The sequence below is a fragment of the Ammodytes marinus genome, assembly GCF_949987685.1.
Source record: "Ammodytes marinus genome assembly, chromosome: 13".
In the NCBI taxonomy this organism is placed as follows: Eukaryota; Metazoa; Chordata; class Actinopteri; order Uranoscopiformes; family Ammodytidae; genus Ammodytes; species Ammodytes marinus.
Genome location: NC_137217.1, coordinates 31,141,355 through 31,156,354, shown reverse-complemented (window position 1 = coordinate 31,156,354; position 15,000 = coordinate 31,141,355). Strand labels below are relative to the sequence as shown.

At 39.4% G+C, this 15,000-nt stretch overlaps 3 protein-coding genes across 4 annotated transcripts in view; 2 read left to right on the top strand and 1 right to left on the bottom strand.

Moving 5' to 3' along the window:
• Positions 1-7,437, top strand: part of eaf1 (ELL associated factor 1) — a 7,691-nt gene extending 254 nt beyond the window's left edge. The window contains exons 2-6 of the mRNA XM_080039000.1: positions 1,052-1,146; positions 1,529-1,665; positions 2,448-2,620; positions 3,363-3,662; positions 3,969-7,437. Coding sequence (XP_079895126.1) covers positions 1,052-1,146; positions 1,529-1,665; positions 2,448-2,620; positions 3,363-3,662; positions 3,969-4,018 — 755 coding nt within the window. The 3' untranslated portion in view covers positions 4,019-7,437. The remainder of the gene's footprint in view (positions 1-1,051; positions 1,147-1,528; positions 1,666-2,447; positions 2,621-3,362; positions 3,663-3,968) is intronic.
• LOC307260013 (uncharacterized protein) overlaps positions 1-15,000 on the top strand; it is a 491,510-nt gene that overhangs the window by 188,515 nt on the left and 287,995 nt on the right. The gene's annotated exons all lie outside the window — the stretch shown is intronic.
• Positions 9,043-15,000, bottom strand: part of bmper (BMP binding endothelial regulator) — a gene marked incomplete at its 5' end in the record, with an annotated part of 42,236 nt that continues 36,278 nt past the window's right edge. The window contains 4 exons of the mRNA XM_080039666.1: positions 9,043-9,782; positions 10,933-11,063; positions 11,674-12,016; positions 12,832-13,033. Of these exons, the coding sequence (XP_079895792.1) occupies positions 9,601-9,782; positions 10,933-11,063; positions 11,674-12,016; positions 12,832-13,033 (858 nt within the window). The 3' untranslated portion in view covers positions 9,043-9,600. The remainder of the gene's footprint in view (positions 9,783-10,932; positions 11,064-11,673; positions 12,017-12,831; positions 13,034-15,000) is intronic.

Sequence of the window (15,000 nt, the reverse complement as noted above, 5' to 3'; positions counted from 1 at the left end):
GTGTTAGATTTTATTTTATATCAGCTGCTGTGTGACGCCAGTGTCCTCATATGCACGAGGGGGGAAGTCTAACAATCAATAGAGGAGTGAATCCCCTATTTGCATAAAAACAACATGTTACACCCACTTTTCTTTCTTTTTTCAAAGTGATGAATTAATGTTAAATGTGAGGTCTTATGTGTGGAAAAATGTATTATCAGTCTCTGTGTGATGCCAGGAATGTAATATCAGTCTCTGTGTGATGCCAGGAATGTAATATCAGTATCTGTGTAATGCCAGGAATGTCTAATAAGCAACAGGGGCAATTATTTGGAGCAGCAAATTCCCATATTTGCATAAAAACAACATGGTTACACCCACTATTATTTCTTTATTTAAACCGTATTTAATTCTTAATGCTGATGATGGATGTGCAGTGAAGTAAAAGAAGCAAATACAGGATGACGCAGGAAAATATATTTATAAAGCAATATTTATTAAAATAGGTGAAAGAGTGCTGGCCTATTTAGTAATAACACATAAATATGTAACGGTATAAATAAGTGAGTGTGTGTGTGAGACGTGTGTGTGTGAGACGTGTGTGTGTGTGTGTGTGTGTGTGTGAGACGTGTGTGTGTGTGTGTGTGTGTGTGTGAGACGTGTGTGTGAGACGTGTGTGTGTGTGTCTGTGTGTGTGTGTGTGATAAATGAATATGAAACAGTATAAAGAAGTAACACATAAGGTTTTCAACATCTTTCTTTATTGAAAGATGAACAGACAAAGTCTAGTGCCGGTGGGACGAAACATACTCCCTCTAAACATTAAAATATCTTAGTGGATAGAGCGCGTACCATATCGGCTCCGGCCTTCGTTGCAGTGGTCGTGGGTTCGAATCTGACCCGTGGACCTTTACTGCTGGTCATCCTCTCTCTCTCTCTCTCTCTCTCTCTCTCTCTCTCTCTCTCTCTCTCTCTCTCTCTCTCTCTCTGTCGCCCCATTTCAACTCTGTACTGTCTAATGAAGCTTGAAAATGCCAAAAATAAAAACATTAAAATGTCGTTTTCTTTTCAGATGATTTCAAACCGGCGTCTATCGACACGAGCTGTGAGGGAGAGCTGCAGGTCGGCAAAGGAGAGGAAGTCACCATAACGTTACCGCACATCCCGGTAAGAGAGACTGTCTGTGGTTTAGCAAACTTTCTAGCAGCCCTGGCATTAAAGGAATACTTCACCCATACGGAACCAGCGTTCTATCATTGTATAAATCGCTATTATAATATAATGAATGAGGTTTTTCTTCCCTCAGTCTTCCCTTGGCCCAGCTGTCATTGTTAATCCTAACCCTACATTTTTACTAGTGTGATGTCACACTAGTAAAATGTAGGGTTAGACAGTGAGACCATAAAACACTCTTTCTGCCTTTTCTCAGGCTAGGATGAACCGATTTCTAAAATGTTTGCACATTTATACTAAATAGGATCTCAGAGTTCAATACACCTTCATATTTCCACCGGTGAAGAAGGTCTTTAATTGAAGTTTGTCCCTGCAGGGCTCCGCTCCTCCCATGACGGTGTTCAAAGGGAACAAGCGCCCGTACCAGAAGGACTGTGTTCTCATCATCAACCACGACACCGGAGAGTTCGTCCTGGAGAAACTCAGCAGCAGCATCCAAGTCAAGAAGACCAGGTGAGATAATTATATACTATCTGCGTTCCGAATCGCATACTTTCTACGATATAGTATGGTAGAAAAAAGATTTAGGATGTCCCGATTCTTGTGGCCAGATTTAGGATGGTTAGAAGTACCCGGATGTCCTACTTCATCCGGCCAAGATTGTTAGTGTTGAAAACTGCATCCTATTTGGGCGATTCTGACCCACAACATCGACGAAGCCTCCATATGAAAACAAACGGGGAAATAATGATATACTATCTATGGGTTAAAACGCCCTCAACCATAATAACACGCATATCTGGCTCCATCTAGTGGTGGTTTGTTGTTATGACACCAAATTCAACAGATATTTCCCCCAAGAGAATATTCCTGCATTTAAGAGTCAGCTTAAAATATGTTTTATTTTTTTTAAAACCCATCATTTATTGTATTGAAAATGACTATGTGTGTGTGTGTGTGTGTTTCTGTCTATCTCTCTGTGCGTTTGTGCGTGTGTGTGTGTGTGTGTGTGTGTGTCTCTCTCTGTCTCTGTCTCTCTCTCTCTTTGTGCGTCTCTCTCCCTCTCCCTCTCTCTCCCTCCCTCTCTCTCTCTCCCTCTCTCTGTCACTCTCTCTGTCACTCTCTCTCTCCCTCTCTCTCTCCCTGTCTCTCTCTCTCTCTCTCTGTCTCTCTCTCTCTCTCTCTCTCTCCCTCCCTCCCTCTCTCTGTCTCTCTCTCTCCCTCCCTCTCTCTCCCTCTCTCTCTCTCCCTCCCTCTCTCTCTCTCTCTCTCCCTCCCCCTCTCTCTGTCTCCAGGGCTGAGGGCAGCAGTAAGATCCAGGCCCGTATCGAGCAGCAGTCAGTCCGATCCAGTGCTCCCGTCTCTGGGTTCAGAGCACCGACCAAACCCCTGGCCGGGGTCAAAACCTCCCCGTCCCCCTCCAAAGACAACCCCTCTCCTGAGCCCATGCTGGATGACATCAAGAGGGGTAAGGGTGTGTGTGTGTGTGTGTGTGTGTGTGTGTGTGTGTGTGTGTGTGTGTGTGTGTGTGTGTGTGTGTGTGTGTGTGTGTGTGTGTGTGTGTGTGTGTGTGTGTGTGTGTGACAACCCCATGCTGGATGACATCAAGAGGGGTAAGGGGGGCCAAAAACTACCTTATAGTGGGACATTATGTGTGACTTCACGCATGGTAAAATATAGGGTTAGACAGTGAGACCATAAAACACTCTTTCTGCCTTTTCTCAGGCTAGGATGAACCGTTTTTAAAAAAAATTGCACATTTATACTACGTAGGATCTCAGAGTTCAATACACCTTCATATTTCCACCGGTGAAGAAGGTCTTTTAACATTGACCCTGCTGTCCTCAGAGCTGCGTGAGGAGGTGGATGTGATAGAATTGAAAAAAAATTATGTTGAGATAATGTCCGATAAAGATGATTGTACAGGAGAATTATACGGACTCAAACAGACAAGGTTTAAGAAGAAATAAACACATCCAAAATACTGAAAAAGGGTAAAAATATCCTAACATTAACACTAACATTAACCCTGCTGTCCACAGAGTTGCATAGTATTCAAGAAAAATAATGTTTAGATAAAGTTTGTTAAAGATGATTGTAGTATAGGAGAAATATACAGACGTAAACAGACGAGGTTTAGTCAAATAAACACTTCAAAAATGCTAAAAAAAAAGGTAGAAATATCTTGAATTAAACGGTATTCTCTGCAGAGCTGCGTGCGGAGGTGGATGTGATAGAGCAGATGAGCAGCAGCGGCAGCAGCAGCTCCTCTGACTCTGACGGTCCGTCGGGCAGCGGAGACGACAGCAGTGATGGAGAGGACCACCACCACCACCCACCACGACCCATATCACAAGCCCAGAACCAGGCACTGTCTCTGGGGCAGGGACAGGGACTGACACTGGGCCAGGGCCAGGGCCAGACACAGGGACAGACACAGGCCTCCCCCAACAGACACAACACAGCCAACGGACAGCAGCAGGGCAACAACCAGCTCATGAACACACTCCGTAAGTACAGCAATGTTTAATTTACTTCTCTCTCTCTCTCTCTCTCTCTCTCTCTCTCTCTCTCTCTCTCTCTCTCTCTCTCTCTCTCTCTCTCTCTCTCTCTCTCTCTCTCTCTCTCTCTCTCTCTCTCTCGTACTGTGCGTGAACTGGTATGTACACAAAGGCGGTCCACGGTAGCTAGCAACTTACCCGTTTACAGAGCCTAGGCTGTGTATTAACACTTACCTTTGTGTCAGTTGTTTGAATAAATATCTGTCTCATCTTGGAAGGAAACTGTTTAACACGTTTTTCTTTCGTTTTTTACAGGAAACGACTTACAGCTCAGTGAGTCGGGCAGCGACAGTGATGACGACTGAACTGCGCTGGTCAGTGTCTCTCTCTCCCTCCCTCCCCCTCTCTCCATCCCTCCCTCTCCCCCTCTCTCTCTCTCTACTTCTCTCCCTGCCTCCCTCCCTCCCTCTCTCTCTTCCCCCCTCCCCCCACACCAACACCCAGCTGTATATCTTAGCTTGACTGTATATTTTTTTTTATTTGAGTTTGTAGTATATATCCTTAAAGCTGGCTCGCCTGGAACTCTGAGAGTGTATTTTTTATTAGATGTATATTTTGTTTTTGTAAAGCAAAACTTTAGGAAAAGAAAAAGAAAAAGGAGAAGCATTTACTTGAGAAGGTTTGGAAGAGTATATATATTTAAGAGTGGCACAACATTCATATTCTCTGTACTTTAGAGCAGCTAGATTCATGTACTCCTTGTGTTGTGCGTTTTTGTTTGGCTTTGTGTTTAGGGGTTAGAAGGGGTCTTAGGTCAAGGAAAATATTGTGTTGAAATATCACCCAGTATCCTCCCACCTTGTCTAGTGGTCACTCCCCTATGTGGTTGGTATTTTTATTTTTTTATAGTTTCTTTTTTGCTTCGGTAAGAATACGAATTATGCAGCCGATTCATGAGCTAAAAATCAAATAAAAAAAAAATATATAATAATATTTTTTCATCTACTTACCAAGTATTTTAGAATCAGTGTGGGGCACAGAACAGTTGTGCTTTCCAAATCCCAATTTAAAAGTGCTTTGAGGAACTTTTAAATATTTCTGAAACAGTCAAATTTTTCTTCTGATGATCATGAATTACATGTAACTGCAAACAAGACCATCAGTGCAAAGAATGCTATTGTTACATAGTTTTTCTCTTAATGCCTTTGTCATGGATATACGCTCACCCAGGAACAACAGCTGGCGTAGTAGAACACTACTGCTTTTGTCCAAAGGGGGGCGCTAGAATCACTAAAAAATGAAAGTTCCTCGGTGCACCTTTAACTAAGTTTGAAGCTATTTGCCGATTATTTAGGTAATAAATCTCCCTTCATTCTTTAGAAATGAATAAAAACTAATGTCCATATTATGTCAAATCGCCCATATTAAAGGATAGGCCTGGAGTTATTCTATATTTTTAGGAATTATATTGAATTTGGAGGAAATGTTGCTGAAGTTTAAAACTGCATTTAGTCATTTTCTTTACCACTAGGGGGCGGAAAAAGACCCATAAACCAAAGAAAAATAGTCTGATAAAAGTATTGGCTCATCATGTTGCAATGGCTAAAGTTAAGCTAAATGTTAGCAAATGGTTGAATGTAAGGTTAGCATTAAAACATACATTCTGTTAGTAGCCGGATAATATTCAAATAATGCGCTGAAAGAGGTTAACATTCACATATTTACTGTTATTGGGATAAAAACATTAGGTGGCCATTTTTATTTAGTTTTAGTTGACATAACATGCCCTGCATCAAACAGAGAAGGAGATAGTTAGTTTGACATTTGCTACTACAAATGCATTTTCTCAACTGTGTGTAGGATGTGCTTCGAGTTACAATTTATGCTTTAGCCACCATTACTTTTTTCCTTGAAATTACTTTGCAATGTCCACATAAGTTCCACTGACTGACAGTGTAGCCAGTTGCAGTATACACACATAGGAGGAGGGTATAATTATGGATGATATTAAGTTGGAAATCAGTTAAACATAATAAAAGTTAAAAGTAGGGTCTTAGATTTCAATGCATGGGGATCAAAATGTAACCTAAACATAAGCATATCCATAAAAAAACACTCCTTGAACCAAAAGTATTAATTCTGGAAATTGAAAAAATATATTTCAAAACATTTTTTAAGTCTCATGTTACTGTTTGTTTTGACTGTGTTGTATCGATTATGTCATTGTTTTCAAACTGATAAATACCGTATTTTTCGATCCCATATTTTTCATATAATACTCAAAGTATTATAGAACCATTACAAGCCTTTTATCCCGTCAGTTTGGGGGGAGAAAAGGGTGAATGTGTGTTATTGTCTGAGAATGCCAAAGAGTTGAACGTACACATTGTAACGGCGTCGCGTCTGTGTGTAAATGTCTTCAGTTAGAAACGGTTTGTGATGTTCAACATACGAGAAATGATGTGAGTAATTGTTACATTTATTTAAAGGAGCCACTAGTGTTAGTGTTAGTCAACTGGTGCTGGTTGAAAATATTCCAATTATTAAAGGTGCAGTCAGTGATTCTTTAGAATGCTTGTTGTCAAAATCACTTTTTGTCAAAATCTGGGAATATCTCCTGAATAAAAATCTGGTGTTAATACACAGCCTAGGCTCTGTAAACAGGCATTCCCCAGAACCACTGACTCCACTTATAATGCAACACAAGAGCAACTGAAGGGTTTCATTGCAAAATTGCCGAGATTTAAGTTCAACAAATATGTTTTTACATAATGAGAAAATATCAAATCCAACAGTAAAACACTGAATTATTGAATCATTTGAGGAATTTGACAAAATGGTAAAATCTAGGGAAATTCTCTCTAATTAGTATCACAGCTAATTTCAGCATAATTTCTAACCTGACCCATTAACTTAAAGCTGAAGTCATTGGCAGCTTGAATCCAAAAGTACTTTTTCGTGCAATATATTCAGTGGACGTCTAAATGTCATCTAACTAAATATTTAATAAATAAAAAAAATATCAAAATGTTTTCTGCCATCTACATTCTACATTTTCAAATATTGAATCATGAAATTTAAACTAATTTAGGCTTTTTATCAATGAAACCCTTCAATTACAAATCAAATTCCTTGTGTGGAACGGTTTGATGTCGCTGAGATGATCTGGTTGTAAAAAAAAAATAGTTGTTTGTTATTTTTTATCATGGCTGTATTTTCTCAAAAGCTACGAGGTTCATTTTTGCTTTTCTGAGCTCACAGAACAGAAAGAGATTATGATTGTAAACGGTTACTGTTACACAATGTGTTACTATCAAAACCACAACAGTTTGAAATATCCTGTTTCCAAACCCAAATAACCAAGTTTAAAGGTGCTACGAGGAACTTTTAAAATATTTCTGAAACAGTCTAATTTTTCCTCTGATAATCATAAATGACATGTAACAGCAAACGAGGCCATCAGTGCAAAGAATGCTATTTCTATATAGTTTTTCTTAATGCCTTTGTCATGGGTATTATACGCTCACCCAGGAACAACAGCTGGCGTGGTAAAAAGACAACCGCTTTTGTCCAAAGGGGGGCGCTAGAATAACAGAAAATGAAAGTTCCTCGTAGCACTTTTTAATTTGGATGTTTGACTGTCAACCCCACGTCGCCCATAAGCTGTGGAACTTGATGTCAAAGTTGATGGTGCATTGATGAATGAAGGAGGCGGTTTCCATTGTGTAAATTAGACTTCGTTGTAGCCTATATGGTGCTTAAGTTCTCATGTATTTTTTGGTTTTAGTGCTACTACATTTATGTGTGTACAAATTTGAAGAGTATTAAAAGTGTGAAAAAAATTTAAGTTTTCTGTCTTAATTGTGAGATTTTTTAGATTTTTGCGGTAACAGTGAAGCTATGGTCTCTAGGACATCCTACCACCAATTGTAAAGCTACAAAATTATACATTTTAAAGTAAAAAAGGGTTTGAGGAACTTTTAAATATTTCTGAAACAGTCTAATTTTTCCTCTGATGATCAAAAATTACATGTAACAGCAAATGAGACCATCAGTGCAAAGAATGCTATTTCCATACAGTTTTTCTTAATGCCTTTGTCATGGGTATATATACGCTCACCCAGGGACAACAGCTTGTGTTATAAAAAAAACACTACCGCTTTTGTCCAAAGGGGGCGCAAGAATGAACCCAAACTGAAAGTTCCTCGGAGCATCTTTTTAAGCTTAGACAAGTCATGGAAGGTTAGTGAAATAAAGTGAAGACAGCAGTCAAGAGATGAACTTCCATTAAAGATTATATTGCTGGTCTTAAATAGTTAATCGTCAAGTGAAACATATGATTTGATTTTGAAAAACACCTTCAGTTTGATACGAACCACATACGACTTCCTTTGCAAAAAAATCACAATTACAGTACTTTGTTTTATCCCTGCGATGGTGCAACAACGTCTGAGTCACATTTGGGCAAATTTTCTACTACTCTCTTCAACACATGTCACAACAAAAGTGTCCACAAAACAAATACATAAATAGCTTTTAGTTTCCCTTTAAAAATCTTTTTTTTTTATAAACGCAATTATTTTTTTCATGATTCTTGGCTCTTTGCTACGACATGTCATTTTTGAACGATATATAAATTAACATCAACAACAACAAAAAATAATAATTATAATAATAATAATTAGAACAATAATAATATAAAAAGCTGTCTTGTCTCTTTCATATAAATCTGGCTATAGCTTACAACAGTATGAAATTAATATTAAAGATCACAAGGGTTGATATGATGCGATGTCAAGAGAATTTCAACGCTTTTGAAATCCTTGCCCTTATTCCAATAGGCAGACAGGTGCTCAGTTTCCCACTTTTCGAGTGTTTGTGAGAGAAACTGGGCGGCCATCTTGGCTCAAAATGGAGTCCATAGTAAACGGCCCGAAAATAGTTTGTTTTTTTCCTGACGGTCCAAGGCAGCGCGGACAAACGTTCCTTAGATGGTTTCGGTGATTGTTTTATCTCCAAATAGGGCTCCTGAGTTTATAGTTTTTTTCAGTTCTTCTTCTTCTTCTTCTTCTTCTTCTTCCAAGACTGAGAATGGTATAGTGCCTCCGGTGGTGTTGACTGGTATTACAGGAGGCGCCCACTAACTTCAGTTTCCCTTAGGTCCATCACTGTAGCTTGTATTTCTAACATCTAACATCACTGCAAACGCTTTTCCTTTGCAAAATATATGGACCCTGAGTACCTTTGTCGCAACCCATTTATTTTCTGTCAACTTTTAGTGTCCTCCCAAATTTATTTCCTCTAGGCTTTTTTGGCCCGCTAAACCTGACACTACGAATCTTTCACCCCAAAACCCTTACCCAACCCCCCACCCCTCCCTCTTGGGTATCCGAGGGTAACCGTCTGTCCCGGGCAAGAGGTTGAGTTTGATGTAGCGCCCCTGACTCTTTCAGTGTCCTCCCAAAATGTCTTATTCTTGGCTTTTTTTGGCCCCCTTAATTCTGACACTACCGCTGTGTTCGAAAAGCCAAACTAACGTCCTACTACATACTAAGAGCCCTTCTAACGTTCTACTCATACTAATTTTGACATCAATTTGAGTACGTTGTGGTTGTGTATGCAAGTTTCTGTAGGCGAGAAATGCCCGGATGAGTAATAACTTCCGGGAAGATTTTGTGTATGGATCGACAGGTTACTTTTCCTACTCAATGCATTGTGTATTTTAATTTTTTTTTTCAATGATTTATTGCTTCTGTATACTTCAGTGTAAACGGTCTGACGAACCTCGCATACACAATCTATCGTTAAGTAGACAGTATGTAGTATATACATGTTGAGTATGTAGGAGGGAGGACGTTAGTAGGGCTTTTCAAACACAGCCTATACGAATGACCATCTTTCACCCTAACACCCCCCTAACACCCTAACACCCCTCCCCACACGAGTGTCACCGTCCCGGGCAGGATGTGGGCTTGATGCAGCGTCCCTGGAAGAGCACCAGGTTAGCGGGACAGTGGCAGCCGGCCACACACGGCTTGTGACACGGGCCGATCTCGTTCCAGTTGTCGCAGGTTATGGTGCAGCCCGGACCGCAGGTATCATACACAGCACCGTGTTTACACTGAGTGGCTGTGGGGAGAGAGAGAGGGGGGAAGAGAGAGAGGGGGGGGAGAGAGAGGGGGAGAGAGAGGGAGGGGGGAGAGAGAGAGGGGGAGAGAGAGAGAGGGGGGGAGAGAGAGGGGGGAGAGAGAGGGGGAGAGGGAGGGAGGAGAGATATATATATATATAGAGAGAGAGAGAGAGAGAGAGGGGAGGAGAGAGAGGGGGAGAGGGAGGGGGAGAGAGAGAGGAGGGGGGAGAAGTTAGGATTAGATGTTCCGTAATTGTCATTGCATATTAATACTCATATTTCTTTAGTTTGAGTGGACAGAGGGACTCAGAGCTCACAAGCGACTATACTTTACTTCTCTGTAGCACTTTGAGATTCTAGCAATATAAAGTGCATTACAAATCAAATGTATTATTATTATTATTACTATAAATTATTATAGAAATTCAAATTAGACAGTAAACGTAGTGTAAATTCAGCAAACAGTTTACAGTCCAACTAGTCCTTTAAAGTCCTAGACCTCACAATATGTAAGGTAGCAGTAACGTTTGACCTCCAAATCTATTCAGTTCATCTTTGAGTCAAAATCGACATTTGTCCACAAATTGCACAAGTTTGAAGAAATCCCCTCAAAGCGTTAATGAGATATCTCGTTCACAAGATGTCTTAAAGCTGCAGTGTGTAGAATTTTGGGTTTTATTTCCCAGCAGATTTTGTAGAAAGTAATTATAACATCCATAAGTACATTTAATTTAGTGCATAATTGCTGAACATTTTTTTTTTAATTATTATTTTTTCCCTTAGAAAGGGTCTCATATGTCCATATTTCTGCATATTTTGGACCAAGGCCTAGTGCCGCCATCTTGAAAGTATCATAGTTGGAATGTCATCAGGTGCATTGTTTAAAATGTAGAATTGTTCTTGTCCTTGAAGGCCACTGTAGCTTCTGTTATTATTCGAAAGGGTTGGGGTTACCCAGGGAGTGTTGCTTTCTAGAACTTTCTTGATGATGTCATATTACACACTGCACCTTTAAATGTCAGAAAAAGGACCAGGTTTGAAGTAAAGATGAGGTAATCATGTCCTAGCTCCATCACTCATCCATACAGATACAGAGTGAATCTAGTGTTAGTAAAGACGAGGTAATCATGTTGGCACTGTGTCACTCACCCATACAGGCTGCGTCTGCCTTCCAGACCACGGGGACCCCCTCTCTCTCACACGCTCGGCTGTACGCGATGAAGGACTCGCAGTAGCAGTTCTTATGGACCGGACACTCACACATGTCGGTCACACAGGACCTGCAGAAAGCACAATAGAAATAGTTGATTTTACAGACTGTTTATACTTCTGTGCTTTTCAGGGCCAATTGGATTCCTCATTGCCATATGGGTTATTTTTCGGCACAGTTTTGTTTAGAGATACGGTTAGGATAGACAATTATAAGTAAGTCAAAACTATTTTATCAACATAGCCCAACATTTTAAATGTAGAGGGGTTAAGAATGGGAAAAACATACAACACCCTCTCTCGCTAGACTCTTGGTTCAGAATAGCTAACACTATAGAAACAGAGAAGGGACCCTTTTGAGATGTTCTGTATGCACAAAATAACCATAAGTTAAATTACATATCATGCTGTATTCACGCATAGTATAATAAGACTGGCCTTCCTATCGGCCAAAACAGATCATTCAAGATCCTCGTTATCAAAATATCTGTATCAACTATCATGAAGAGCCTCCCTGCTATAAAGTAAATAGTGAGTTAAATTCTTTCCTCTAACCTGTAGAACGCATTTGTGTGAAAACAACCAGCAATGCGACAGATGTATATAAGCAAGGAAAATATAAGTAAAAGAATGTCCATACAAGTTTGCGATTTTGAACGCGAGCTGTCTCCCTTAACTGACCTGTAGAAAGGTGCGAAGTCGACCACGCGATGACACTTCTGAAACTCCCAGGATTTGATCTTCTGGCATTCTCTGTGTGCGCGGAACTTGACTTTAACGGTCCCGGGACAGAGGAAGGAGGCCGGTCTGCGAGGGGGGGGCTGCTGGGTGCACACCTCGTTACCTTCCACCCGCCACGACTCAGCAAACTCGTCCACGTCGAATTTAAACTGTCCGTCTCCGCCCATCGTGTCGTCTCGCTTGTGTCCGTTGTAGTTTCCACACAGACCGCACAGACGACCGCGCAGGTGAGGGGCCGCCACCACCTCCACGAAACTGTCCCCGTCCCACGTGATCTCCAGGCCTGTAAGAAAAAATATCTATTTACAGCTCTGGAAAAAATTAAGAGACCACTCCAAATGGTTCAGTGTCTCTCATTTTACTCTTTAGAGGCATATGTTTGAGTTAAATGAACATTTTGGTTTTATAATATAAACTACTGACAACATTTCTACCAAATTCACAATAAAAATATTGTCATTAAGAGCATTTTTCATTAAGTAATGTAGAGATGAAGATTGAAGAAAAATCCAGACTGGTCTCTTAATTTTTTCCGAGGCTGTATTTGAATGCGTTAAAAAATATGTACAATAATGATGATAATAAATTAAAATATTAACAATAATGTATATCATGGCAAAGGAAGCTTCATTACAATGAGTTGAGGAGAGGGGGTGGGATTGAATAAGTGTGAACTTCTTCCCTCAATCAATCAATCAATCAATCAACCAATCAATCAATCAATCAATCAATCAATCAATCAAGGGAGCGGTAGAGGGAGGGAGAGAAGGATTTCAATTTCTATACACAACTAAACAAACAGGGGTAAGGGTGTTGGATGTGTTTTAAAATATGTTGAACCCGATTTCTTGGGCAGGTAGCTGTCCAGGTCTATGTGTCGCAATGAGTCAAAATATACACCTTCATACATTCATTGATAAACTAAGAAAAAGAAAATTAAAGTCTAAAATATAAAATATAAATATAATGACTAGGCGACACATGCAGGTTTCATATTGTTTTTCCTTTTGTTATTCTTTTATTAAATTATTTTTAATCGTTCGAAATAAAAAATGTAATTAATGTATAATGTAATTAATTAATCCATAGTGTGCCTACCTGCGATGGTGGTGAGTTTGAGCAGGTACCCGTCCAGGTCTATGTGGACCCCGGGCCCGTGGTAGGGCAGGGCGATGCGGGTCCCGTTTCTCCGCACGGTGAGGTGCTGATGCAGCCCGAGCACCAGACCTCCCAGCCTGATCTCCACCGACTGAGTCCAGGAGAAGGAGCGCGTTCGCCGGGCATCGTTCTTCACCAACACCTGGGGAAGGAAAAAATGACCCATAGTAAAGTTAGTAAGTTAAAGGGACACTGTGTAACATTTGAAGTAATTTATTAGCTAAAATCAATATCCTCGTTCATAAATATGTCCTCTTTGGTGTAAAATCACCTCTGCCAATAATCTGAATTATCCTCCTGAGCGAAGAACTACAAATATTAATATTAGATTTTGTACATTGAGCAGGCAAGTCTTATGGAGGAATCCATGTTTTTTGGAATGTCATCAGGTGCATTGTTTAGAATTTAGAATTGTTTATCGTTCTTCACCAACACCTGGGACAGAAACAATGATCCATAGTAAAGTTAGTAAGTTACTGTAAGTTACTTTATAAGTCAGTTGCTACATTTTCTGTATGAAAAGTGAAGTGTTACCCGAAATGGAGGCGTTAACATCTACAACAAGATTTAAAAGAAAGTCCTCAAATTAGTATTTAAAGGTGCAGTGTGTAATATGACATCATCAAGAAAGTTCTACAAAGTTCTAGAATGCAACGCTCCCTGGGTAACCCCACCCCTTTCGAATAATAACAGAAGCTATAGTGGCCTTCAAGGACAAGAACAATTCTACATTTTAAACAATGCACCTGATGACATTCCAACTATGACACTTTCAAGATGGCGGCACTAGGCCTTGGTCCAAAATATGCAGAAATATGGACATATATGAGACCCTTTCTAAGGGAAAAAATAATAATTCAAAACATTTTTTTCAGCTATTATGCACTAAATTAAATGTACTTATGGATATTATAATTACTTTCTACAAAATCTGCTAGGAAATAAAACCCAAAATTCTACACACTGCAGGTTTAACATTGCATTCTTCTTGCTAGTGTAGTTAAGTTAAGTTTAAGTTACTTTATTAAGAATCACCTCTCAAAATTGATTTCTCTTCATCCGAGAATCAAATCCTTTGCTGGGTATATTTGCATGACTGATTTTAATAAGTGGAATAAGTTTCATGAGCGTGAGACTTTCCTTGTGGGAGATAGCAACCCTAGCCCAACCCTAACCCTACAGAAAATTAATGGAATTCAATGTAAATCGCCCCAAAAATGGACTAGCTTGCTGTGAAAAGCAGACCCTGTCAAAATGGATTTCTCTTCATCCGAGAATCAAATCCTTTGGAGGGTTTATTTGCATGACTGATGTTAATAAGTGGAGTAAGTTTCATGAGCGTCAGACTTTCCTTGTGGGAGATAGCAACCCTAGAGTCAGATTTTCATTTTCCACCAAAGGATTTCATTTCATTCCCACCTAGTAAATAAAGGAATTACAGGTGAGGCTCCATGGTAATGTTGATCTGTTGATTTTGACAGAAGGGGGTTTGGGACAGAATAGGTGTTTTTCAGGCAAAGTAAAAATGCTTCAATTTATTTTTTATTATTTATTGTTTTTTCTATAAAAAATAAAATCATGAAAATAAATTAATTTATTTTTTAAAGGAGCCTAGTCTGTGTATTACATTACATTACAGTATTAACACTGCTTTTATTTTTTCAGCACACACACAGTACAGGTAGCAAATCATGAGGAGATATTCGCCTATTTTAAAGGCTTTTCAGGCTATTTGTTGAGTTAAATGTCCTAAATCTCCCCTCCCGTCCTACCATGAAGCATATGCATTAACTAACCATAAATAGTATTAGGCTTCCTTAGCATTAAGTAACAGATAGTGAATGTCCCCGTATTGTAAAGTGTTACTGAATAAGGATTATTGAGATAAAGATTCAAACGTGTAAGGAAATGCATTTAATTTTAATACATTTTTTTTTTGTGCACACGTTCAGCACAACAGTACGATAGTAAGATGGAATTTTCAGATGCAAGTTTGTATTGGAATGAATCATATTTTAGGATAAAGGGTAACACTTTATAATAACTATCCGTTGTAACTCGTTAATAGATCATTAGTAAACTCTTAATTAATGATTTATTAATGATTTG